The sequence below is a fragment of the Nannobrachium achirus genome (genome assembly GCF_963921795.1).
Source record: "Nannobrachium achirus genome assembly, chromosome: 11".
NCBI lineage: Eukaryota > Metazoa > Chordata > Actinopteri > Myctophiformes > Myctophidae > Nannobrachium > Nannobrachium achirus.
In genome coordinates, this window is record NC_137820.1 from 55,593,171 (window position 1) to 55,619,677 (window position 26,507).

The 26,507-nt window shown below is 41.1% G+C and overlaps 1 protein-coding gene across 5 annotated transcripts; it reads right to left on the minus strand.

Annotated features, from left to right (window-relative positions):
- Positions 1–804: 804 nt before the first annotated feature.
- LOC308294656 (uncharacterized protein) lies at positions 805–13,984 on the minus strand. 5 transcript variants are annotated; one of them, XM_080737428.1, is made up of 16 exons: positions 13,575–13,984; positions 11,773–11,883; positions 11,094–11,281; positions 8,087–8,164; positions 7,491–7,880; positions 7,063–7,164; positions 6,717–6,952; positions 6,423–6,601; positions 6,057–6,183; positions 5,543–5,707; positions 4,276–5,219; positions 2,990–3,255; positions 2,796–2,891; positions 2,160–2,678; positions 1,817–1,906; positions 805–1,705 (listed from the first exon to the last, which is right to left on the minus strand). In XM_080737428.1, exons 2-9 carry the CDS (start codon positions 11,880–11,882, stop codon positions 6,144–6,146), a joined length of 1,323 nt encoding a protein of 440 aa, XP_080593554.1. In that variant the 5' UTR covers position 11,883; positions 13,575–13,984; the 3' UTR covers positions 805–1,705; positions 1,817–1,906; positions 2,160–2,678; positions 2,796–2,891; positions 2,990–3,255; positions 4,276–5,219; positions 5,543–5,707; positions 6,057–6,143. The 5 variants fall into 5 exon arrangements, with proteins under 5 accessions (XP_080593554.1, XP_080593553.1, XP_080593550.1 ...); XM_080737424.1 differs by having other exon boundaries at positions 806–1,705; positions 11,773–13,984; XM_080737425.1 differs by having other exon boundaries at positions 806–1,705; positions 2,160–2,710; positions 11,773–13,984.
- Positions 13,985–26,507: the final 12,523 nt, after the last annotated feature.

Consider the following 26,507-nt stretch of genomic DNA (forward strand, 5'->3'; position numbering starts at 1 on the left):
CATTCCACTCCCTCAGTCAGGATAGACATGTTTCATGATCATCATACCATGAAGCAGTGGTCTCAACCTGTGGGCCGGGACCCCCAGGGGGGTCCCCAAATTATTTTGGGGGGTCCCCAGATGATTAACTTAATGTGCAACATTGTTTTTTTTCTCTCAACAGTAAACAAACCTCTGGGACAACCAGATCTTATTTTATTGTTGTTTGGGACACAATCAACACAATCCTGAGTTATTTTTTGTGTTCAATCTGTGTTTTTAGATATGTTAGTATTTCAGCATGACTAGTGATGCATTTTGCATCATATTTATCGTGTCCAAAACAACAATAAAATAAGATCTGTTGTCCCAGAGGTGAAGTGGGCATTTAAACTTGGCTACAGTATAACAATATTGTGGTCCATCATTGTTTGAATCAATGGTACAATGTGGCACACAACAGGCATAGAAAAAATTGAAAACACCATAGAAAAAAATATCTTCTGAACCACCCAGGCAACATCAAATGAGGATGTGTCAATTAAGTAAGTGCATATCAGAAAGATCCAGTGATTATCTGAGATCCTTTCTGACATCAACAACCATGGATATTGTTTTCCAAACTACTTTTATGAAAGAGCTAAAATGAACATTTACACAAAACTATTCATTTTATTTAATGCTTTTTACATTTACCTTGAGGCTGGATGAAACAGTTGGAGTCATTTTTGGATGTTTTGTGTATTTTGACAGTGAGTGACATTCACATGAACTGCATTTAGATATGTTACATGACAGAGGAGGAAACTGAGCCTTGCCTCCTAGCAGTGAATAAGTGTCAAAACTGTTCAAGACAGCACTTTAACGAGATGAGAATTGGAATCATCCCCATCTCCGTGGAAGGTACTATACCTAAACAGTGGCAGTAGGCTGCCAATTGATTTCACATTTTAAATGTTATTCCCGTTTGCCTGTTGCATTACCGTACTTGCGCCAGCAGAATTTTCAATATAATGTACAGGCCTATGTGTGCACACCAGACCCCTAAACTGGGAAAGGATTCGGTTGGTTTTCTTTGAATATATTTTCATGCATTTATTAAAATAATAACACCTTTAAGATTAAGACAAAAATGATACCAGCATAAATGATAAAAGGTACAGCACAATTCAGCACAAATCCACACAACACACACAGACAAGGCCTCGCAATGAATTTACAAATTATACTATACACATATATACATTTTACTCTAGATTTAGCAGAATTTACAGTAAGCAACCAGTCCCTGAATATCAGGGACTGGTGTGTCCACATGTGAAGAGTCCCAGTTTAACTTCCTCTTCGTGCCAACAGTTCTCTCTGTGCACCAATCAGGCTTATGCACCACTTTGACTGACACATTGCACTCCTCTGACAGAGGAGAGGCTTTGCAGCACAGACCAGAGAGACTGTCTTTCTTCAGGATGGAGTCAACAGAGAAAGAACTGCTGAACTTCACCTCCCATCTACTGTTAACAGCTTTGCAGGCTGCATCTTTAGTAGAGTGGAGAGTTGTGTAGTGGTCTGGTGATGGTGGCGACGTGGCCATCATCTCCTTTCTCACTGAGGTCAACTCAGGGAACCACCCCAGAATTCCTTCGAAGTGACGACGCACCATCTTTTCTGTTATTTTGCTGTGATCAAGTTTCCAGTAGTTCGATGGGGACTCTGGGCTCAACGAAATCTGAAAATGAAAGAACACAGCTGTTAGAATTAAGTTTGATGAGAGCATGGGTAAATCATATCCATTTAATACCAGTTGGAATGTTCTTTTTCAAGGAATTTATATATTTGCCTTGACAAAACATGTGTGGGTTGACAAGCAGGCTCTGATGTTCGCAGATTTTGTCTGCAGATATCCAAATGATTCCAGTCTGTTCATCAACTGCAGGGGAAAAAAGAAAAATACGTCAAATTACAAATGAGGTCTTGAATCAAATGTAACGTCAACTTTACATTTGATAACAAACAGGCATTTCCATAGGTAGGTATTTAGGGTACGTCCCACTGAGAGAAGGCCACGGGCAGACTAAGGACCAGATGGAGGATTATACTGTATATCCACACTGGCCTCGCAATGTTACCCGGGAATGGGTAATCGACGGTTAAATATATAGTGGGATTATATGTTTTCTTACCTGTCTAAAGGTGAGCATCTTTTCTGGAGCATCTTGTAAGACAAGGGCGATCATTGCCAAGCAGGATTTGCACTGGTTGAAATGTTCTTGCCGAGTAGCGTTTGATTGAGCAAGACTCATGAACTTCCTCTTGGTGGGTCTAGCAGCAGGTGAAGAGTCCCATGTGAACTTCATCTTAAGTCCAACCATTCTCTCTGTAGACCAGTTAGACTTCTGTGACACACTGGACTCCTCTGACAGAGAGGCTTTGCAGCACAGACCAGAGGGGCCGTCTTTCTTCAGGATGGATTCAATGGAGAAAGAACTGCTGAACTTCACCTTATATCTACTGTTAACATCTTTGCAGGCTTCAGGAGAGTGGAGGGTTGTGTAGTGGGCTGGTGGTGGTCTGGTCAACATCGCCTTTCTCCCTGTGGAAGTCAACTCTGGGAACCACTCCAGAACTCCTTTGAGGTGACGACATGCCATCTTTTCTGTTATTTTACTGTGATCAAGTCTCCAGTTGTTCCCTGGGCTCATCTGAACATGAAAATGAAAGCACAGTATAATGTCTATTTGATTAAGCTGGATGAAAGTTCAGACATTTACAGATTACATTTTTATTTGTGAATGTTTATTTGATGAATTTATATTTACCCTGACAAAACATGTGTTGGCTGACAAACAGACTAGGATGTTGTTCTCAAAGAATCTTGTCCTCGTGGACCCAAATGCTTCCAGTCTGTCCATCAACTGGAGAAAAAAATAAATCAAGTTATAAATTCTGAAAGTTAACATTGCATTTGATTACGAGATGTAAACTGTTAACAGCAGCATTGTCTGTTTCTTACCTGATTAGAGGTGAGCATCCTGTCTGGAGAGTCTTGTAGGACGAAGGCGACCATTGCCAAGTATGTTTTGCACTTGTTGAAACTTTCTTGCTGAGTACTAGTGAATGAATCATTGTGGTGAGACAGGCGAGTTCCAAGGTTTCCAGACATCTTGTTTGCTGTAGATAGAATGAAGTCCCAGACACAGAGCAGTGGTTTGAGAACTGCTCTCAGTCAGTAGTAGCTTGTGCTGAATGAGCAGATGTACAGGTCTCTGGATATAAACCCTGTTGGAACAATAGGACATTATGTGTGAATTCCTGGGTTAATGAGGGACCTTTTCAGGATGAGCCATGATGGTCCAATGTGGAGCCAATGACCACAATAACAATACATTGGGCCATATCCCAGGTTTAGTTTAGGTTTAATTCACATATACAAACTAAAACCCCAACAGATTCTTGATGCATGTGTGACAATAAAAGACGGGCAGAGACAAGGATTTCCCCCCAAGATTACAATGTTTATTCAATAATTCAGAAATGATTAAAGGACTATATTGTATAAAATATAGTCCTAGTTTAAAACATCAGTTAAAAAGAAAAGCTCATGCTCTATATACACAAGGGGCACTGGAGGATGGCAGGTGTTGCCAAAAGGAAGGGCCTAGCAACAAGTGCCCTCTTAAGTCTGACATCATTTTGTAGGCAGAGGAGAACTTTTGGGGCCAAAAGGCCCCAGCACCCATGAATCTTTTTACTATTTTTACTATTTACAAATTTGTCTTCTCTTTCTTGTTGACAGGAAAGTGGTAGAATTATACTTGAGTCGTTATTTTTTGTCTCAGATCTGTTGAAATAGCGAGGGACACATATTGACAATAAATCTGCTTGGAGGTCTGACTACAAAATTATGTCACGGCTTAAAAGCCCCACACAACCACCTTAAAAGGTAAAAGCTAAGGCATTCAATAAAGTAAAGCAGAGTATGCAAAGCCACATGGCGTCCGGTCACGTCCGGCCTTGAAAGCACTACTGAATAGATTACGACGAGTATAAATGTATGAGTATAAATATTTCTTGGGGGAAATACAAGGATGTTGAACAAAGAATGTTCAGGTTACAATGCCATTCCAATAAATACTATTACACAAAAGAAAGAAAAGGGAATAACTGAAATGAATATAAATCAGTAAAACTCAAACAGAACAAAACAGCAGTCACAGTCTATCTATAAAATAAAGAAATCATACACCTTAACACAATATAAAACATATTGTGTATAAAACCAAACTGAATGACATTTACCTCTCTCTTTATTGATGAACACAGCCCATGGAGGCACAACACAGGGCAGCAGTCTATGACACGAATGACACGAATATAGACATAGACAATCTGTAGGAGCAGTGTCCAGAAATGTGTTTGAAAAGATCGGCCTGATGGTGGCGCTAAATGGGACAGATCCATGTTGATGACATGACTCTAGACAGCAGTGTCCAGAAATGTGCAAAATCTGTAGGAGCAGTGAGCCACGGACATAGCCACTCAAATGAGCGGCTTCCATCGCTCAAAAAAAAACTGTCAAGACACATAATCCACATAGGCATTCGGGTGGTGCAGTGGTAAAATGCCTGCCCTCCACCACAGATTTGAAAGCCACCATGGTGCATCTGGCTTTGTCGAGCATCTATCGCTGGCCAGGGAGGAGGGTGGTAATTGGCACTGCATTCCTACAGGCTGTCAGCAGGGAGTGTTGGGAGGGAGTAGGATGAAGGCTCTCTGTCCTCCTGGTAGGTAAGTCAGTAGGATCCATGAGTAGGCGTGAGGTAGACCAAGAAAAAAGTAGACCAACAACGTCAAAAGTACCATGTCCCTGTTATAGTTCAGTATTCAATTTGAGTGACAGAGTGCCTGTCTCTCTGTATCTCCGTCTCACTCTCTCTCGCTGTCTGTCTCTCTCTGTCTCTCCGTCTCCATCTCTGGAAGAGTGCCTTCCACATCAACGTCACCAGGAGAGTCCGAGTCAGGAGAGTCCGAGTCAGAACTGTCGGAGTCTGAACTGTCAGAGTCCGAACTTAGGAAGAACTGCTCTTCATCTGAACTGTCCAACGGGTCCACTTGCCTGTCATCGGTTGATGACATGACCTCCAAGTAACGCTTCCTTGCGCGCCTCTTAACAGCTCTCAGCTCCATCTCCTTTTTGCGGACGAGGCACGTGAGACCCCTCCTTGCGTCCTCCGGTAGAACTCCTAAAAAAGGAACAATGTGTCACTCACTATATAGGGAACAACGCATATTTCACACTCTAAACTAGGCCTGTCAAAATGATTACACAATCACCTAATTGCAATTATTTTTGCTTAGATCGTCACAATAATTTCCATTTTGGATTTTCAGAAATAGTGGAAATAGCAGATCTACAAGCTCAAAAACGTCACGTTGTGATGTGTTTTGAGCTGGTAGATCAGCCATTTCCAGCCAAACAGAAATTACATTACCTAGCACAATCCTGTTTTAACATGACAGAACATTTTCAATAAGTAGAAGTTCACAATGTTACTTTGCCACTTGCCTTCATTCTGATGGAGAGAAACGTCGGACAGCACTCTGGAACGGGCCTTGAGAAAATCCCAGTGCTGCCTCATCTCCCGGACAATGATGTACTTTTCTTCCTGAAGCCTACGGACTGCCATGCACTTGATGAACACCTCTTTCTTCGTACTGTAATCAACAGACCCTGTAATACATAGATATGGAAGGTTGGGAACACTGCTCAAAGATTATAGACGCATATATTATTTGTCATTCATGTCATCATTTATCAGTATTAATCATATACGGTACTATAGCAACAAGATGAAAGAAAGAATACATACAGGACATTAACCACGCACACACCATTTGTTGTTGAGCGTCCCTCATGACCCTATACTAGTAACTATCAGGTGTTTCTGCTCTACATTAAATATCTTCACTGAAAATAGCCAATCTACAAGCTCACAATGCGTCGCGCTTGTCAATCGGCTATTTTGCGCAAATGTTTTCCCAGAATAGAGACGCTGGGGTTTAAGAGGCCAAATGCATACCACATATTTGCCACGGCCAGGGATTCTCTGTGGCGAGGATGGTGTCAAAGCACAATGTTTGGTCAGGAACCAGGCTGTTGTACTCATCTACCAGGACCTCAGGACGAAGATGGCTTGTTCGTTGGATCTAAAAAAAAAAAATGGGGAGACATTTCATTTAAGATGTTGAACACTAAAAGTTCAAGGTATTTCCAGACTGATCATGTAGGATCTCTCAAACATTCATAGCAATATGGTGGGAACGTTACAGTGACCTCACATAATCAGTCTGGCAATGCCAAGCTACAGCGCAACTGGGTTACACTGTGTAAAATGCACAATAGATTTTGCCATTCCTTGATATGAACAGTGTGGATATGTACAAACCTTGCTGTGCTCTTAAAACGGTAATGCTTCCGGTTCCCATCTACAGAGACCGCAAGCATTGACGGCGTGCATGCAGGACAGCAAAATGGCTCCTCCTGGCAGAGGGAATCGATCAGGTACCGTACAGCAGCCCATTCAAAAAATATTTTTTGAAAGCTGTCTGAAGGAATTTTCCCAGTCTAGAAAAACAACAGCAGAAACAACAGCAAAAAACATTAGTTTAACAGAAATCTTCATATCCAAACAAACACTTTTACAATGCGTGAAGTGCAGACCAAAGAAATTAGTACTTACACGGCCAAAGCGAACAGTCCTTCTGTCAATCATCCGTAGAAAAGCCTGAATTGCAATCCCTGGTGACAGCATCTTCAGGTCCTCAAAGGTATGGAACAAGTCTGCCTCGTAGATTGTTTGGAAGTTGACGGTGGTGGCTGGCCAGTAGCCATTTTGTACAAGATCCGCAACTCCTACATTCCACAAAGCCTGGCATCCCTCACAGGACAGCTGTGGCATGCTAAGATCATACCGTCCTACAGATACATACATACATACATACATGATGCTAACCACAATGTTTCTTGAGGGAGCTGTTTTGTAAGGAAACATATTTCAAACAGAGAAGAGGAAATCCTATAATTACCATTTATTGTGACCAAAACAACATCCTTTCCTTTGATGACCTTCATCAGCTCAGGTGGACAACCACAGATGTTGACAGGCATCACAATGGGCAAGAATCGCACTAAAAGAGAGTTTTGTTCATTATCAATTAGCAAAATCACATACAGCAGTCTAACGTACCTTCACTAGTTATCTATATGTCAATTAACAGTAATTAACTTCCCTCAGATGTCACTCATTAATGGGATGCTATTTAAAATGATATTATCAATTATATCATAATATTCTAGTTTAGATGCATATTATGCAGGCTGATACTAGGCTGGATGCTTCCTGGTACCTCCTACTTAAACAATTGATCTACTTATGTGACCATTTGTTTGTTGAATAGAGCACATTTATTCTGCTCATGTACTTTGGATAATAGCGTGTGCTAATGTAACTTACCACATTGTCTAACAGCCGCATCTACAATGCAACTGGTTGGAGCTAATGACCGGAAGAAACCACCAGTCATGTCATCCCGGTTGTGAAGGACCAGTGCCGTGCTGTGCCTGCTCATATCACATTCCGCACAGAGGAATGGACACGGGAGGCAGTCTCTGCACCGGACAGCTGCAGTGTTGTTCTGACACTGGCTGCAGATGGACGATGCCACATTTTCTCGTGCCAGCATGCAGTTGACCAGGGATGGCCTCATTGCCCTCCATCTTTCAGAGTGAAGGGCATTGCGAGTGCTCCAATCGTCCTTGGCCTGTGGAGCTCGTTCGAGTACCTCTGGCTCTGGCTCGTCATCCGAGCTGCTCTGGTCCTGCAGCAGATCTTGAAGGAGGCATTCTATAGGAATTGTAAAAGAAAGACATGCACTAGTACAAATATATTATGCCTACGGTTTGAACATTTTTATACAAAAACAAATAATAAATACATTCAAATGCAACAGTGTTAGATAACAATGTGAATGCTGCTTGGCAATTGCTCATCCAACAGGCAAAAATGAAAGAGAAGAAAATATAAACAACCGTAGATATTAAATGACCTACCACCAGTCTCTGAGGAAGTCTCTGGATCAACGGATGCGTCTGTACTAGAGTGAGCAGACTTGGAATGGCGTGTTTGGGCTGTAATGATAAAAAGATAGATACATATATCAATATCTATATATATCTATATATCTATATATATATATATTAATCGCACGATTGTCCATAATTAATCACGATTAATCGCAAATTAATCGCATATTTTTTATCTGTTCTAAAACTACCTTAAACAGATATATAATACTCATATCAACATGGGAGGTAGACAAATACCTAGTTTATTCAAAATCTATATGACAAATAGGCTTACTGTCCAGAATATTCGAGAAAATGTTTCCATTAGGACAGATTTAAATTAACTTTTATATATTTAATCACTTTAACCACATCATCCCTATTCTGGGGGGAACATTCACCAATCATAGCTGATCTACAAGCTCACAATAAGATGCGTTGTGAGCTTTTAATCTTTTATTTTGTGAAGAGTTTGTGTATTGGAAAGATTACTCAAGTACAGTGCAGCGTTTTACAAAGTATAGAGGCTCTAGGTTTAACTGAAGTAATATTGATAGGCTACATTTGAAACATTATCAAAGTATTCTGAGGCACCGCACCCTGGACTGGTGTTAAGATTATGGCACCCCTAGTTCACTTTGATAAACCCTGTTATTATGTAGACACTGTGATGGCTTGTTGGTAGCCTTAGATTAACAATACATTAACATTAACGTGACGATGCCACACATTGCGGTGGTATTGCTTGGAGATTATAGGCTATAGCTAGCTGAAGATGTGTTGCACAAGGCATTATGCCCATCCAGTTCCCTGGCCCCTGCGATCATGTTGTGTGCACTGTCGGTGATCAGCAGTTTGCTGACTTTATTTTCAATGATACTCTCTCCGGCTACACGCATGGTGGAGGCTTTGGGGCAGACAGCACAGACAAGTTCCAGGGCTAGTAGGCTACGTCTGAAGCTAACGTGAAGCTAACGTCTTCATAACAGTCAGCCCATGCAACAGAAGCCTCCACTCCCCGTCAAAATAATGTGCTGTGTTCTCGAGAGAACTGTGATTACTGAGTGAAGTCCAATAGTCTCCAATGAGTGCAACCGTGGTTGTCTGTCTGCCCCTGCCTGTGTCCCAAAACCTCCACCGCTCTGCCTCTGACTGTCTGTGTGACTGTCTTGTTTACGTGTCTCTCCCTCTGCACTGCGGGCTGCATTCTCTTCCTGACTACGGGGCGCACCGAGGCTCAAAACTCATTGCACCGGGGGGCAAAAATCACCGCGTTAATCGCACGTTAAAAATATTATCGCCGATAAAGGGATTTTGCGTTAATTAGTTAATATCGCGTTAACTTCCCCACCCTTAATATATATATATATATTTATTCCTTTTTTTCATGTTTCATGTTACATTTGTGTCCTCCAAATCATGCAAGGATAAAGACTAATAAGAAATAAAATGAAAATGTATGCAAGCAGGTCAGAGTGGTCAGTAGTAGTAGTAGTGGGAAATTGAGAAGAAGGTTGTGTATAACCTTTCTATGTGCTAGACCTCTGGTAGATATATTAGAGCTTACAGTACTGTACCTACACACTGGTATATACAGTGGAGCTAACAGTACTTACACACTGGTAGATATATCGGAGCTTAATACAGTACTTACACACATCCATCTTAATTAATAATAATAGTTACCTCCCACGAGGGAAATTCAGTATTTGCAGCCCAACCCAGCTGCTTCGCAGCCCACAAGGAGCGCGTGAGCAATTAGGGGTTAAGAGTCTTGCTCAGGGACACACATCAACATTGCTATCCTGGCCGAGAATCAAACCAGTGACAGGCAGGCCCCCTAACCATTCAGCTATGGCCGCCCCATACCCAAGCCATGAACCCAGTAGATGAAGGCAGGTGAATGGTTGTGTGTGTGCATGCGTGTACGTTGCAGGCCAAAAGCTATCACTCTACCGACTGGGCTAACTGCACACAGGGAGCTAGCAATAACAGAACTGGGGCTACTATCAGTGTCCGGGGACCACCAGGGGTCCCTGGAAGGGTTCCAGGTGGTCCCCAGCTAAATGGGTCCCCAGGCAAAGAGTTGTTAACAAATGGAGCCTTATAGATCTTTAACTCTCAAATGAAAATGTATTTTATTTTACGCTTTCAGTTAACTTCCCTTTGGTACCAACATCAATACAGCATGGAATTGTGGACAAAAGATTCTTTCGTTTTGTCTCAGAGGCTAAATCTCATCAAAATGTGAGATGTACTGTATAGACATGGAATGCATATCAAGTGTTTCCAAAATAACTAATCTTAGCTCATACCCCCTCTCCAAGACAACGGTGGTCCCCAGGTTGATTCTTAGTGAGGGTGGTGGCCCCTGGTTCATAATCAGTTGAAAGCCCCAGATCATTATAGTATCTATACACTATAGTATGCTATTTTTATACTTACATAGTTATATACTGTCTATAGGGGTGCAACTGTTAAAGCTATATTGTGAGATATTGTTTGTTTTTTAGTAGCCCTATTTAACAAGTAATGATAGTCTCCAATAACCCCATCTCTACAGGTCTTTAAAACTGGAACACTCTGTAGTGTTTGTTTTTTTAGAGAGAGAGAGAATTTCTCTGTGTCATCACTTATGTCTTTGCCATTTGTGTTATAACACCAATATCACTTGTTTATCCTGCATCCTGTAAGTTTTCTCTAATGTTTGTATAAATTGGTTGTCCTAACCTGTAAATGTATTTTCTATTTACTAAAGAGCTGAAAGACAAGGAGACCAATCTTACTTAACTAATACTGTAGGAATCATGACTACTACAACATCATATACCGGTAGCAATCTTACACGTATTTGAAGCAAACAAAAGTAAGTCCAAATAATCAATTGAATATACACTGCTCAAAGAAAAAAGGGAACACTGTGATCCCTTAATTGTTTTGAGCCGTTTTCATGAGCACTGTAGTCATACTAACTGGCTTAATAGATACTAACCCTGTCCAGATGGGTTCCGGCTAGCTGCTGGCCTCTTGGCTAGAATACGTCCACTCTCATCTCTCTCTATCCACCTCACGCTCTGTGCTCGTGCAGGACGGAGCCGGGGTTTCTTTTTTGGTGCTTCTTGATCTGCCACAAGCTCGTCCAACTCATGGAGGAGGACGGGCAAATCATCGGCATCCAAACTAAAAACAAACAGGGTGGAAAAAGATATGGTTAAATAGCTTGCTGCTGGCCTCTTGGCTATAATTGTCTCTCCAGGGTTCCCAGTTCCCACACATCATTACCGATTAATTTCCTAAACTTTTCCAAAACTTTTCCAGAATATTTAACCCGATTTCCAGGACTATATATTAACAATAATTCTGCTAAATAACAAGTCGCTTACTGCTATGCACAACGCCTCGCGTTGTGAGGCATTGTGAGCATGTAGATCTGCCATTTTCACAATTTCTGCCTCTAATATTTGACAATTTGGCCAGTGTTTAATTTGACATTTCAGAGGTATTAACAAAATCAATAACCAAAGACAATGCATAGCTATTTTTTCCAGGACCTTCCAGGACCCTTGATCAATTCCAAAGCTTTTCCTGTACTGGAAAAATATTTTTCGAATCAATTTCAAAATATTTCCAGGAATTTCATGACCGTGGGAACCCTGTCTCTCTCTACCGACCTGGTCGATGGTCGTGGGAGACTGGGTCGAGCTGTCTGTGTTGCTGGTGGTGCTTGCTCTGCAACAATTTCATCCAGCTCATCCAGGATGGCTTCATCGTCTGAATCCATTCTAAAAACAAGCGGGTGGAAACATAGGTTGATTAGCTTTCTTGTGAAAATGTAAACATAGTAGGCCAGGGGTCGGCAACGTTTTGACATGAAGTGCCAAGTTTTCATTTTCTTGATAGTGTGCCATATCAACTATAACACCACATCTTAATTATGACACCAACATATAATATTTCCAATTGGTTTTGACGGGCTATACATGACCTTTATTTTTGTTCTTCTTTAGAAATATATTATTTTACATTAGTCTGTACTCTGTAGGCATAATGATCATTAGACTCAAGCAATAACCCACTTATCTCCCAGACTCTCTCCCCAAAGTTATCAGTTTGAATGAATGTAGAATTATGCAGGATGTAAACTGCATATAGATGTGAGTGGACTCTCTCACACTTCTACCAGTGTGCCAATGATTACCCTCCCCTGTGCCAATGTTGGCACCCGTGCCTAAGATTGCCTACCCCTGTACTAGGCTATTTTGATGATTCATTTAAATAAGATGAATGATTTTCCTTCGGACAATAAAGAAATTGAAGAGCTATCCTTGTTAAAAACAGCAATTAGTGGACATCAAGTAGCAAACACCAGGAGATCATAACCACTTTGGCCAAGCTGGAAATTGCAACTCCAGTGCACATGGTTTGCTGCCATTAGAGATGCAACATAATCCATTGACTCTCAAGCCATTGCAAACTTGAATTATTGAGATCAATGAGTTACTTTTTCATTTCAGCCAAGGTGCAAGATACTATATTTAGCCAATTTAAAAAGTAGAGCCACCACAATTTATGTAAAATATCAATAATGTGAGAATATTCCCTTTGCGTTCCCAAATACAGTATACACGTACATTCACTCATAAAGAGATAAGCACTTTTAAATCATATGTGGTTATTATTAAAGAGGTCTACTTTGCTTCAGTTATCACATCCATCTCTGTACATTTTCTTTTGAACTACAAAATATACATGTACTTTTCCTGTTAGGAAAGCCTGATAAAAGTATCACAATCCCTGTTTAAATGCGCCACAATACATGACATTACATCTAAGTTTAAACATTTCAGAAGAGAGCCCCCAGACCCCACAGCCAAAGGTGTCCCACGGTACATTATTGTTTTCCTGACCATCTCACATAATAATAATAACATCACCTTGGGTTTATCACAATAGTACTTGCATGTACTATATTACTATAGCAACCACCTGGGCCCAGTTTAGCCCAGCACAAGCTCGAAAAGATTTTTGTGCTATTTTCACAATGCCCCCGTGCCAGAGCTTGGAGTCTCCATCAGTGGGGGAGGGGACTGATGGAGACCTGAAGTGCCTTGCCTTACTTTAGAGTAAGGCAAGGCAAGTTTATTTGTATAACATATTTCTACAAGGTAATTCAACATGCTTATCATAAAACATTAAAGTAGTAGTTGACGTCCAATTGTTTTCTTGAGTTCAATAAAAACATTGTTTTGTATTTGTCTCATTCATAAGACAAACATTTCACAATAGAACCGTGTTATACAAAATGTAATGCATCAACTCTTGGTGCTCGTCAGGGTGTGTGGATCCCCAGTTAAAATATGATTATTTTGGGGGTTGCGGCCTGAAAAGGTTGAGAACCACTCTGTTCTATGGAAACACTTAGCACACGCCATGGTAGCTAACAACATTAGCCATCAGTGTTGCTCTAACTTACCTTAATGCGATGTAGGCCTTTAGTAGTAGTAGTAGTAGTTGTCTCTCGGTTGTCTCAAACAAACCAAAGCTGTTCCGTCAGCAACAATAAAGGGTATGCGCAAATCGAGAGGCAAAGAGAGTTTAACACTGTCTAATGCGATCAGATATGACTTTTCTGTTTGGCTGTACTTTCCGCATAAGTTCCGGGTATGATGATGATGTCACACCAGTCAGTGGTAGGGGGTGCAAAACCACGCCCCGGACTCATTTTTGAAGCTTGTGATTGGCTGAACCGGAGATAGGGAGCGCTACATTGTAGTCACTTGGACCGCGGAGGTGCACCAAAACCTGAACCTATCCTTAACCATTCCTAACCCTAACCCCAACTCTAACCCTAACCCTAACTCTAACCCTAACCCTAACCCTAACCCTAACTCTAACCCTAACCCTAACCTTAACCTCAGTAAAACAGACGCTGAGTAGCTAACCTGCCGACGCTGGTGAAAACGAGCGCTCCTTGCCTTAGCTCTCCTAGAATTTAGAAACTCGCGTAGGGCGTGTGGTGAAAGACGTACGAAACTTCCGGTAAAAATACATAATTATAATATTTTTTTAAATTATTTTAACAATGAATAAACACAATGGCTCAAATTACATTAGCAATATCCTTAAATGATTAATTAAACTCGATGGCCATGCCATTTCGGTTGGCTCAAAATAAAAACATGAAAGAAATACATTAAACACTAGAAATACTGTTCCTTCGAAACAGTGTGGGCTCGATTCCAACCCAACAAATAGGATACTTTAAGGTACTGTAAGGTACAGTACCTTACAGTATTGTACTGTACCTTACTATACTGTACTGCACCTTACTGTACTGTACTGTAACTTACTGTACTTTACTGTACTCTACTGTACTGTACTTTACTGTATTCTACTGTAACTTACTGTACTTTACTGTACTCTACTGTACCTTACTGTACTGTACTCTACTGTACCTTACTGTACTGTACTGTACCTTACTGTACTATACTATACTGTACTCTACTGTACCGTACTGTACCTTACTGTACTGTACTCTACTGTACCTTACTATACTGTACTTTACTGTACTCTACTGTACTTTACTGTACTCCACTGTACCTTACTGTACTTTATTCTACTTTACTGTACTTTATTGTACTTTACTGTACTCTACTGTACCTTACTGTACTGTATTGTACTTTACTGTACCTTACTGTACTGTACTCTACTGTACCTTTCTGTACTGTACCTTTCTGTACCTTACTGTACTTTACTGTACTCTACTGAACCTTACTGTACTTTTACTGTACTCTACTGAACCTTACTGTACTGTACATATTCTATGTGTTCTAGATCTACATTTTTGATTCTGTGTTTGGGAACCAGCAACTGTCAAATGGACTCCAACTGTAGTGGAGTATATTGAGTGCATATACTGTAGGCTAACAATCCCAGATCACATCTGTCCTCCACTATGTCTATAACCAAGGCGTTCTTCTATGTGGCCACTCCAGACTGAGGAGTGGAGCATGGCTTTTATTGTGTTTGTGGATCTGACTTGGAAATGCATTGGTTTTGATATCTCCCTGACAACCAACAACAACCACTAATATGGCTGACTGTCCCTGCGGGCTCTAGGATATATGGCTATGGGATTTACATCCCATCGCCCGGACTTGATTCTTGATCACAGCTGTGTAATCAGTAGAGTGGAGAGGGACATTTATTTATAGTTTTAACTATAACTATAGTTTTATACATCACACAGCTTAGACATTTGGATCAAATCAGAGAGCAGACCTGTGTGAACGCAATGATATAGATAGCATATCTGAAGTGTGAACACTGCAGCCACAGCGCCTTAACATAAACATGGGTCTGTTATCCTTCTCTCCACTCTGTCCCCACTCACTAAACCCATTGGAAATGCATTGGGTGCTTAAAGTTAAACATTTTTATTTTTTTATATTTATACTACAAAACATTTCAAAACCAAAAGTACAAGCACACGTGTCCTCAGTAAGCTGAACACATAAAAATTTGAATGGTGTTGAAAGGTGTAAGCGTTTAAGAGATGAAGCGCGCCAAAATATTGAGGAGATACTGACTAGTATATAACTAGAAAATGTGCAATTTGGGAAATTGCGAGTGTGGTTGCCTGCCCTGCCGCCCCCTATGGGTCGAAGTGGAAATGCTTTTGGGGATTTGTTGAGTATACCACCCCCGACTAGTGGTTAAAATTTGGTGTTGACTGGATGTTTCGTTTGTGATTTATGGCTACTTCTTACAAAACGGGCTCCTCCCGCTAACTTTGGAACCCTGTTACGGAAGAACGGTATGGACTATCAAAATATCCTTTGAATATGTTTATCGCATGAGTCCATAGATCATGTGTACCGATTTTTGTGACAATTGGAGAAAATATGTAGGAAAAGGAGCAAAAAGTGTGTTTTGAAGAAAATTCAAAATGGCGGAAAATCTATCCTGACGCAAATGGGCATGGCCTATATGAGGAGATGCGTCATGACCCAAGGAATCCAGGGAAAAAGGAATTTTAATTTTCCGACCTACGGTTCAAGAGTTACAGGCCGAAACGTAAAGTGGGGTGTTATAGCGCCACCATGTGGCCGACTGATGTAATTTTTTTTAAATTAATTCTTACAATTATTATGAATCTCATCTCCAAGTTTTGAAACTGTAGACCCTATGGTTTGCGAGGGAAAAATAATTGAATGTGAGTTTTTTCGATTCCCATTATAAGTCAATGGGGAAAATTAATTCACTAATAAATTAATATCAATTAAACTATACAACTTTTCTCTTAGAAAAGTAATAGCACACTATTCCCGATCAAGCCGGTCGATTTGACATATGGCGCGAGTGTTTGGCGCAAAAACTGTGGGAGGAGATTCGCGCCGAAAAAAAGGTTACACTAGAGGTCAAGAATAAAGTTACCCTAGAACTATAGTGTGGTTGCCCTGTAAGGGCAACCACACTAAATATAGAAATACACTAGAAAAATATTGTTCCTTCGAAACAATTGTGGGCTCGCTTCAAGCCAGAAAACAATGGCTATAAAAGCACAAAATGTCAAGATCGCAGGCAGTGCTCTCTTTGACGTTACTGACGTCAAAGATTGGTCCATTTTGTTCCAAAAATGTGTTGTGCAAAAGTTGACCCGCTGGTGGCGCTATAACAGGCCAATGTGAGAAGGTTGGTATCTGTTCCTTGACCTATTGGGAATGTGCTTGCAAGATTTCACGCACATCCCAGGCTGTGTTCATGATTTGAGGTGTTTTTGGCTTTGGACACTTTATCGCTGCTTGCAGCTATATTTATTATTATTATTTTATAATTTTTTTGTGTGCACTTCATAGGCATGTTAGATAAAGGTCCTTAGATTGTGTGTAGAATGTTTCATGCAAATTGCAAAAAAAATCCTAGAATAAAAACGGGTTTAAGCGTTTTACAAACTGCTCAAAATTATATAGCGCCCCCCTTTGGCCATTTGGGGTAAGATTGGTTTCAGTGATATTTGAACTAACCCTCTACACTATTTTGTCATGAAAATGTGACTTTGCATGTATGTTTTAGAGGCAGAAGAATAATTTGCATAAAAATGCAATATTGTTTGAATTATTTAAAAAAGCATGTTTCAATGTTAAAGAAATCCGATCTGACAGATCTTTAGATATCGGTCCAAAGTTCACGTAAAAAAAGTTTTGTGCACGTGACGCGAGAATTCCAGAAAAAAAGCGGGTTTACGCGTTTTACAAACTGCTCAAAATGGTGGAAAATTGAAGGGCGGAGCTTACTTAACAACGACACAGATGTCTTCCGCTTGAGTCAAAGCACGCGTGTAACAAGTTGCATGTCTTCAAACGAAACGAGTCATGACTTATGCCCGTTTGAAGTTTGAATTTTCAGACGCTTCCTATAGCGCCCCCCTTTGGCCGATTGGAATAAAATTGGTTTCAGTGATACTTTGACTAACCCTCCACATCTTTGCCAAATGCCATGAACGTGTAACTTTGCATGTATGATTTAGAGGCCGAAGAATAATTTGCATAAAACCGCAATATTGATTGAATTATTAAAAAATTATATTTCACTTTAAAAAAAATCTGGTTGATCAATCTGACCGTATTGGTCCAAAGTTCATGTGAAAAAAGTTTTGTGCACTTGATGCGAAAATCCCAGGAGGAGATAGATTTTTACTGTTTTTCATATAATTCCGAATTGTGGGAGACCTAAAGGTCAGAGGTCAAAAGTTAGAGGGTAAAAGTTGTTCGGCATGAGGAGACGCATAAGTGTATACAGGTTTCATGGCTGTACCTAAAACACAGCATGAGCTATACCTGTTCAAAGTTCACACTTTCGAAGGCTTCCTACAGCGCCACCATTTGGCCGATTGCTATAATAAATAATAGCACACTTCGCCACTGTAAGCTGAACACATTGATGTTTTTATTTTCATTTTCTCACTAAGTATGTAGGAGTAGAAAGGAACCGAAGATCCCGTCTACTGATAGATAAATAAACAAATAAATAACTAGAAAAATATTGTTCCTTCGAAACAATTGTGGGCTCGCTTCAAGCCAGAAAACAATGGCTATAAAAGCACAAAATGTCAAGATCGCAGGCAGTGCTCTCTTTGACGTTACTGACGTCAAAGATTGGTCCATTTTGTTCCAAAAATGTGTTGTGCAAAAGTTGACCCGCTGGTGGCGCTATAACAGGCCAATGTGAGTGGTTGGTATCTGTTCCTTGACCTATTGGGAATGTGCTTGCAAGATTTCACGCACATCCCAGGCTGTGTTCATGATTTGAGGTGTTTTTGGCTTTGGACACTTTATCGCTGCTTGCAGCTATATTCATTATTATTATTTTTTTGTGTGTGTGCACTTCATAGGCATATTAGATAAAGGTCCTTAGATTGTGTGTAGAATGTTTCATGCAAATTGCAAAAAAAAATCCTAACGGGTTTAAGCGTTTCACAAACTGCTCAAAATGATATAGCGCCCCCCTTTGGCCAATTGGGGTAAGATTGGTTTTAGTGATATTTGGACTAACACTCTACATCTTTGCCAAATGCCATGAACATGTTACTTTGCATGTATGATTTAGAGGCAGAAGAATAATTTGCATAAAACTGCAATATACATTGAATTTATTTTAAAAAGCATGTTTAAATTTTAAAGAAATCCGATCCGACAGATCTTTAGATATCGGTCCAAAGTTCACGTAAAAAAAGTTTTGTGCACGTGGAGCGAAAATTCCAGAATAAAAGCGGGTTTACGCCTTTTACAAACTGCTCAAAATGGCGGAAAATCGAAGGGCGGAGCTTACTTAAAAACGACACAGATGTCTTCCGCTTGAGTCAAAGCACGCGTGTAACAAATTGCATGTCTTCAAACAAAACGAGTCATGACTTATGCCCGTTTGAAGTTTGAATTTTCAAACGCTTCGTATAGCGCCCCCCTTTGGCCGATTGGAATAAAATTGGTTTCAGTGATACTTTGACTAACCCTCCACATCTTTGCCAAATGCCATGAACGTGTGACTTTGCATGTATGATTTAGAGGCCGAAGAATAATTTGCATAAAACCACAATATTGATTGAATTATTAAAAAATTATATTTCACTTTAAAAAAAATCTGGTTGATCAATCTGACCGTATTGGTCCAAAGTTCATGTGAAAAAAGTTTTGTGCACTTGACGCGAAATTCCCAGGAGGAGATAGATTTTTACTGTTTTTCATATAATTCCGAATTGTGGGAGACCTAAAGGTCAGAGGTCAAAAGTTAGAGGGTAAAAGTTGTTCGGCATGAGGAGACGCATAAGTGTATACAGGTTTCATGGCTGTATGTATAACACAGCATGAGCTATACCTGTTCAAAGATCGCACTTTCGAAGGCTTCCTACAGCGCCACCATTTGGCCGATTGCTATAGAAAATAATAGCACACTTCGCCACTGTAAACTGAACACATTGATGTTTTTATTTTCATTTTCTCACTAAGTATGTAGGAGTAGAAAGGAACCGAAGTTTTGAGGAGAACTTGATATAGTATATAAACTAGAAAATTTGCAATTTGTGAAATTGCGAGTGTGGTTGCCCGCCCTGCCCCGGCGCGAGTCTCGGGGATGTGCCGCCGGGACCCTGAGGAAAACGCCGGGGCCCGAGGGAGACGATGTTGGGGCGGATACTGTCGGGCCGCGAAATGCGCGATTCTAAAAGGTGCCGTTCGGATCCTGTGTTCATGATGTAAGGATGGGGTTTCTTGTTTTTAAGAAATAGGCTCCTCCCACACATTTTCCAAGGTGATTACGTTCTCATGTCACTCCAGAGATTGTTTGTGTTTCGTTTTGAGAGGGTTGTTCCCCCTGAAAAACACATTTTGGCATGAAACAGTTACGTTTTGCGCGTTTGTGGCGTCCCCTATGGGTCGAAGTGGAAATGCTTTTGGGGATTTGTTGAGTATCCCACCCGCAACCTGTGGTTAAAATTTGATGTTGACTGGACATTTCGTCCGTGATTTATGGCTATTTCTTGCAAAATAGGCCCCTACCGCTAACTTTGGAAGCCTGTTACGGACGAACGGTTTGGACTATCGAAATATCGCTTGAATATGTTTATCGCATGGGTCCAGAGATCATTTGTACCGATTTTTGTGACATTTGGAGAAAATATGTAGGAAAAGGAGCAAAAAGTGTGTTTTGAAGAAAATTCAAAATGGCGGAAAATCTATCCTGACGCAAATGAGCGTGGCCTATATAGGGAGATGCGTCATGACCCAACGCATCCAGGGAAAAAGGAATTTTAATTTTCCGACCTACGGTTCAAGAGTTATAGGGCAAAACGTAAAGTGGGGTGTTATAGCGCCACCATGTGGCCGAATGATGTAATTATTTTTTAATTAATTCTTGCAATTATTATGAATCTCCTCTCCAAGTTTTGAAACTGTAGACCCTATGGTTTGCGAGAGAGAAAATAATTGAATGTGAGTTTTTGCGATTCCCATTATAAGTCAATGGGGAAAATTAATTCACTAATAAATTCATATCAATTAAACGATACAACCTTTCTCTTAGCAAAATGATAGCACACGATTCCCGATGAAGCCGGTCGATTTGACATATGGCGCGAGTGTGTGGCGCAAAAACTGTGGGCCGTGAAACGCGCCGAAATAAAAGTTTATCTAGAGGAATAAGGAAGAAGAATAAATAAAGTTTCCCTAGGACTATAGTGTGTTGCCCTGTTAGGGCAACCACACTAATAAACTAGAAAAATATTGTTCCTTCGAAACAATTGTGGGCTCGCTTCAAGCCAGAAAACAATGGCTATAAAAGCACAAAATGTCAAGATCGCAGGCAGTGCTCTCTTTTTGTTCCAAAAATGTGTTGTGCAAAAGTTGAGCCGCTGGTGGCGCTATAACAGGCCAATGTGAGAAGGTTGGTATCTGTTCCTTGACCTATTGGGAATGTGCTTGCAAGATTTCACGCACATCCCAGGCTGTGTTCATGATTTGAGGTGTTTTTGGCTTTGGCCACTTTATCGCTGCTTGCAGCTATATTTATTATTATTATTTTATAATTTTTTTGTGTGCACTTCATAGGCATGTTAGATAAAGGTCCTTAGATTGCGTGTAGAATGTTTCATGCAAATTGCAAAAAAAATCCTAGAATAAAAACGGGTTTAAGCGTTTTACAAACTGCTCAAAATTATATAGTGCCCCCCTTTGGCCATTTGGGGTAAGATTGGTTTCAGTGATATTTGAACTAACCCTCTACACTATTTTGTCATGAAAATGTGACTTTGCATGTATGTTTTAGAGGCAGAAGAATAATTTGCATAAAAATGCAATATTGTTTGAATTATTTAAAAAAGCATGTTTCAATGTTAAAGAAATCCGATCTGACAGATCTTTAGATATCGGTCCAAAGTTCACGTAAAAAAAGTTTTGTGCACGTGGAACGAAAATTCCAGAATAAAAGCGGGTTTACGCGTTTTACAAACTGCTCAAAATGGCGGAAAATCGAAGGGCGGAGCTTACTTAAAAACGACACAGATGTCTTCCGCTTGAGTCAAAGCACGCGTGTAACAAGTTGCATGTCTTCAAACGAAACGAGTCATGACTTATGCCCGTTTGAAGTTTGAATTTTCAAACGCTTCGTATAGCGCCCCCCTTTGGCCGATTGGAATAAAATTGGTTTCAGTGATACTTTGACTAACCCTCCACATCTTTGCCAAATGCCATGAACGTGTAACTTTGCATGTATGATTTAGAGGCCGAAGAATAATTTGCATAAAACCGCAATATTGATTGAATTATTAAAAAATTATATTTCACTTTAAAAAAAATCTGGTTGATCAATCTGACCGTATTGGTCCAAAGTTCATGTGAAAAATGTTTTGTGCACTTGACGCGAAAATCCCAGGAGGAGATAGATTTTTACTGTTTTTCATATAATTCCGAATTGTGGGAGACCTAAAGGTCAGAGGTCAAAAGTTAGAGGGTAAAAGTTGTTCGGCATGAGGAGACGCATAAGTGTATACAGGTTTCATGGCTGTACCTCAAACAAGTGCAATTGGAAGTGGACATTTAGCTATTATGTTATATTGACATTGTGTGGCCAAAATGCAAATGGTTGAATATCTTAGCATGTATTATACTATGTTCATAAAGATACAGACATTTTGACAGCACCGTGGCTGTTAGCTGAAATTATTAGGGTTTCCTGCAGGAAAAAGTCTTGACCAGGGGGGGAGCTCATGGCGCACGCGCAAACCGCGTGCGCCGACATTTTTTGATAATTAATTAATTAATTCAAGTAATTAATTCACTTAATTTGCATTATTAATTCTTAATTTTGCCCTATAAAAAAACACATACATGTGCCCATGATGACAGAAAACACAACTAAATTAATTCCCTTATTTTAGACTAATTCTTATTTTTGCCCTCAACATAAAAGGAGAGGTTGACTCTTGTCTCTTGGCCAGGGGGGACAGATTTTAGGCCCCCCTGGCCTATAAAGTGCTGCAGGAAACCCTGACAGAAAGAGAGAGAGTGAGAGAGCGATCGATCCACTCCCAGCCATGTGTGCATATTTATAATATGCATAAAGTTCAAGTTCAAATAGGCTGCCACCTACATGTATATTCGTTTGTCCCCGAGGGGCGATTTGGTTGCAGCAACAGGCCTACATATTAATTACTACATATTGGAAACGCCACCTTAATTGTCTTCTTGGCTTGCGATCATAAATAGCCTACGAATAACGAAACCACCAGCAAAATATCCTATATCCTTCATCAGATAAATTAAGGGGACTGGGGTAAAGGGATATAAGAAATTGTCCATTTTAGAAGTATTTAAGCCTTTTTGTTCGTTTAATGCACTTGTACATGGAGCGATTGGAGCCTATTAGGCTATCTTATATAGGCCTATGGGCCGTCAGGCGCGCAAATATGGATTGTTTATGTGATGATGATAATGATATATACCGTAGGCCTAATGCAACAGCGCGACAGACAGACAGCGTCGTGCACAACTGTGCGCCTTGTCAGTAGCTATACTGTAGGCCTATATTCATGTCCATCAGTCTTGGGCCGACGATATCATTTGATAACAAGACAGAGTCCAGACCCCAGCCAAACTGCGAAAAATTGCCGATCTACAAGCTCACAATGAGGTGTGTCTACAGACTACACAACATGCATGCTTGCGAGTTTGCAGATCTGGTGAGCTACCCAAAGGCATACTATTGATTAGATTTGATTAAATAAGCATGTCACAGTGACCCATTGTAATTTGGCAACTTTCTTGAGCCTATTTATTGTTGAATCAAGTAGGCGTATAGACTATATTTATTGCTCCTATATGATTAAAAATTAAGCCAGCAATATAGCCTACATTACAGCTACGTGATTTCATCTGTTCTGTAGGATATTATTCAATCATTAATGGGGAATGACATCGTTGCTGTCCGTGGTCCTGGAGGCAGGCTGGCCCAGGTGCCCACTGAACGGCGGGGGGACAGGCGGTGGTCCGCGGGGCCCGGGGACCCCCGGGCTGCCTGGGTGTCGGCGCCAGGGCTGTATTAACCATTGGGCCGGTGGGGCCGTTGCCAGGGGCCCTTGGCTCTCAGGGGCACTTGGGAGAACTGGGCCGCGTGGTCATTGACAATTTACAAAAATTTAATGTATACATTAATTACAAATCTAATGTGTGGGCCCCTCCTCTGTAGTCTACAGGTGCTTTCTTGGCCCACAGATGATAATCATGGCTTAAAATACGAGCTGGGTAGTGTGCATTGGGAGGGAGGGGGGTTATGATGGAGGGTCGGGGGCCCTAAAAAATGATTGGCCAGGGGCCCTCGCAGGGGTTAATCCGTCCATGACTCGGCGCCGCCTCGGTTCAGTGTATATAAATGTTTTAATTGTCCCTCCATCAAACCATCAAGCTTGAAGTACAGAAATAATACTAGCCCGTTACAAGATTGCGTTGAGAGAGAGAGAGAGAGAGAGAGAGAGAGAAAGAGAAAGAGAAAGAGAGAGAGAGAGAAAGAGAGAGAGAGAGAGAGAGAAAGAAAGAGAGAGAGATGGGGGACAGGGGTTGACACTAAGGTCTCAGAGGCACTTGCCCATCGGGCAAGTGCAGGTCATGTTCTACTTGCCCGAAGGTAATGCCCACTTGCCCGAAAAGTATATCGTCCATTATAAAATGATAGGTACGATTTTAATTACCGCTCAATTCAACACTTATTTCTTCACTTTCTGGGGCTGTGTGATAAAATGTCATACCTCAATACCTCCTAATCCAAATACCAAATACTTTAGCTATGATTGAATATGTCTATGGTTTCACACTTGTTATTTTATATTTTTAAATGTAGCAACAGTAAAAACAGCACATCATAGGTAAATAGTGCTCTTATTTTACATTCCACAGACCAGAAGACACAGCGCACTGGCCACTTTCAGGTGTTTAGACAGATATCTCGTGTTGTGTTTATAGACATTTGTGTCCCCTCTCAAATGAGCACTTGCCCTGTCGGGCAACCTGAAAGCCAACTTCACCTGCCCTGACGTTTTATTTACCTGCCGGGGGCAGGTGGGCAAGCCTTAGTGTCAATGCCTGCGGGAGATGCGCACATAAACTCATTCCTTTTTTTTTTTTCTTCCACCCCTATGAACTGCCGCTAAACGCACAGTTGAATCGTTCGCTTAGAAGCAGCGGCCGTGCGTAGAAGGGCTTTCCTAGGGTCGGAGTGGTGATGTCTATAGCAAAACGGGGACACCCTGCCTTTCCGACAGGTTTATTCGAAATGGCGGTATTTCTGAACCGAGACGTTATAGGGTCGTAAAGGCGATGTGCATAGAAAAGAGGGAGCACCCCGCCATTTCGACCCATAGAAGTCAATGGTCGGAGTGGCAGGGTGTCGGAAAGGCAGGGTGTAACCGTAACCCCCGTCATTGCTAGCTCATGTACGGTAGAGAGAACATTCTCTTCCCCTCGCGTACTGTGTACAAAATGCAGATTCTTTAGTGTGCAACAGTTGTTTTCATCACAGTAGTAATAATGTCAATGATGTTCCACCTCTCTTCCAGGTCTGCAATAAAGAGACAGGGACATGTTTCTTCTGGTCTTCATCACCCTGGTCTTCCTGCCTTACACCAGCGCAGATGGTAAGCTGCTCTTCACAGCTCTTATTTATTCCAGCCTGGCCACAATGGTGACCTTTCGTGTCTCTCGGACGAGAGGGATTTGGATATTTTGACTTTTTGGCAGATTCTAGCTTTGGTCCTTACACTACACTACAGATACACTTGTACTGCAGACTGCAGAGGCATCAGCTCAGCTACTGTCTGCTACTATATATATGAAATTACATTGGGTACCTGCCATCAAGGAAGGGGGGCATCAAGTACATGTCTAAAGCATTTTTTGCATCATCATAGATTAGTTTCTTGTCAGTGTTGCATTCTCTCTCTCTCTCTCTGGAGCTGACAGGATGCACTTTAACACAGCTATGTGCATACAATATTCTGCATGTGGTCTTGTTTTTTCCCTACACTAAACATTTAGATAACTTTTACTTTACTTATACTGTATAATATTCGTTCCAGATATGATCAGCCATGTGTGAGATCAAAGTGTTTTAAATATACAATTGTGTGTTTATGTTGTTTGTCTCCTTTTAGATAAGGGAGGTGCAGGGAGCTACGACTGCATATGTGACGGGGCGACTTGCGGCGGCGTGGAACGGTGCTCCGGCCAGCAGTGCTTCTCTGCCCTCGCCATCCTGAACGGCACACAGGTTCAGCAGAAAGGCTGCATTGTGGGTAATGGAGGAGAGGACTCGGTGAGCTGCGGAGGCCCCCCAGCCCCTGAGCTGGTGGTTGAGTGCTGCCATGGCGACCTGTGTAACATAAACATCACTGTGCAGCCACTAGGAAGAGGTGAGCTGTTCATCGGACAGTCAATACCACATGCTAGCATTACGAAAACATGTTTTTCAAAATGATGTATCCATGTAGGGCAGGGCTTGACATTAACTTTTTGAGGCACTTGTCCTATGGACAAGTGTACATTTCCCATTCACTTGTCCAGGCACAAAAGTCACTTGTCCGGATAAAAATTCGACATTTCAGACTCAGAGAGAACAGGACAAGCCTTAATGTCAAGCCCTGATGTAGAGGAAAAGAACATCCTGGGGGAATAAGCTGGGGGAAGAGTTACTTTCCCATGTCCTTTTAAATCCTTTGAAAACTAGCGTTGTTGACTGAGCTTTCAATCATGTTATTGCCACTATTGCAAATCCCAATCGGGGAATGGACCTCTTCATATTGTCGTATGAGCCTTTAGGCTGAGCCTCACTTCAATAATACTTTAATCTTCTGTGTTTTTTCCATCTC

Bases quoted from the DNA above. Each gene is read 5' to 3' on its own strand.
- LOC308294656 (XM_080737424.1), bottom strand. From the start codon at position 11,990: ATGAAAACTTGGCACTTCATGTCAAAACGTTGCCGACCCCTGGCCTAC. The intron at 11,282-11,772 runs GTCGGTAGAGAG...GTTTGTTTTTAG, and splicing joins CTCCCACGACCATCGACCAG to TTTGGATGCCGATGATTTGC. The intron at 6,602-6,716 runs GTAAGTACTAAT...TTGTTTTTCTAG, and splicing joins GGACTGTTCGCTTTGGCCGT to ACTGGGAAAATTCCTTCAGA.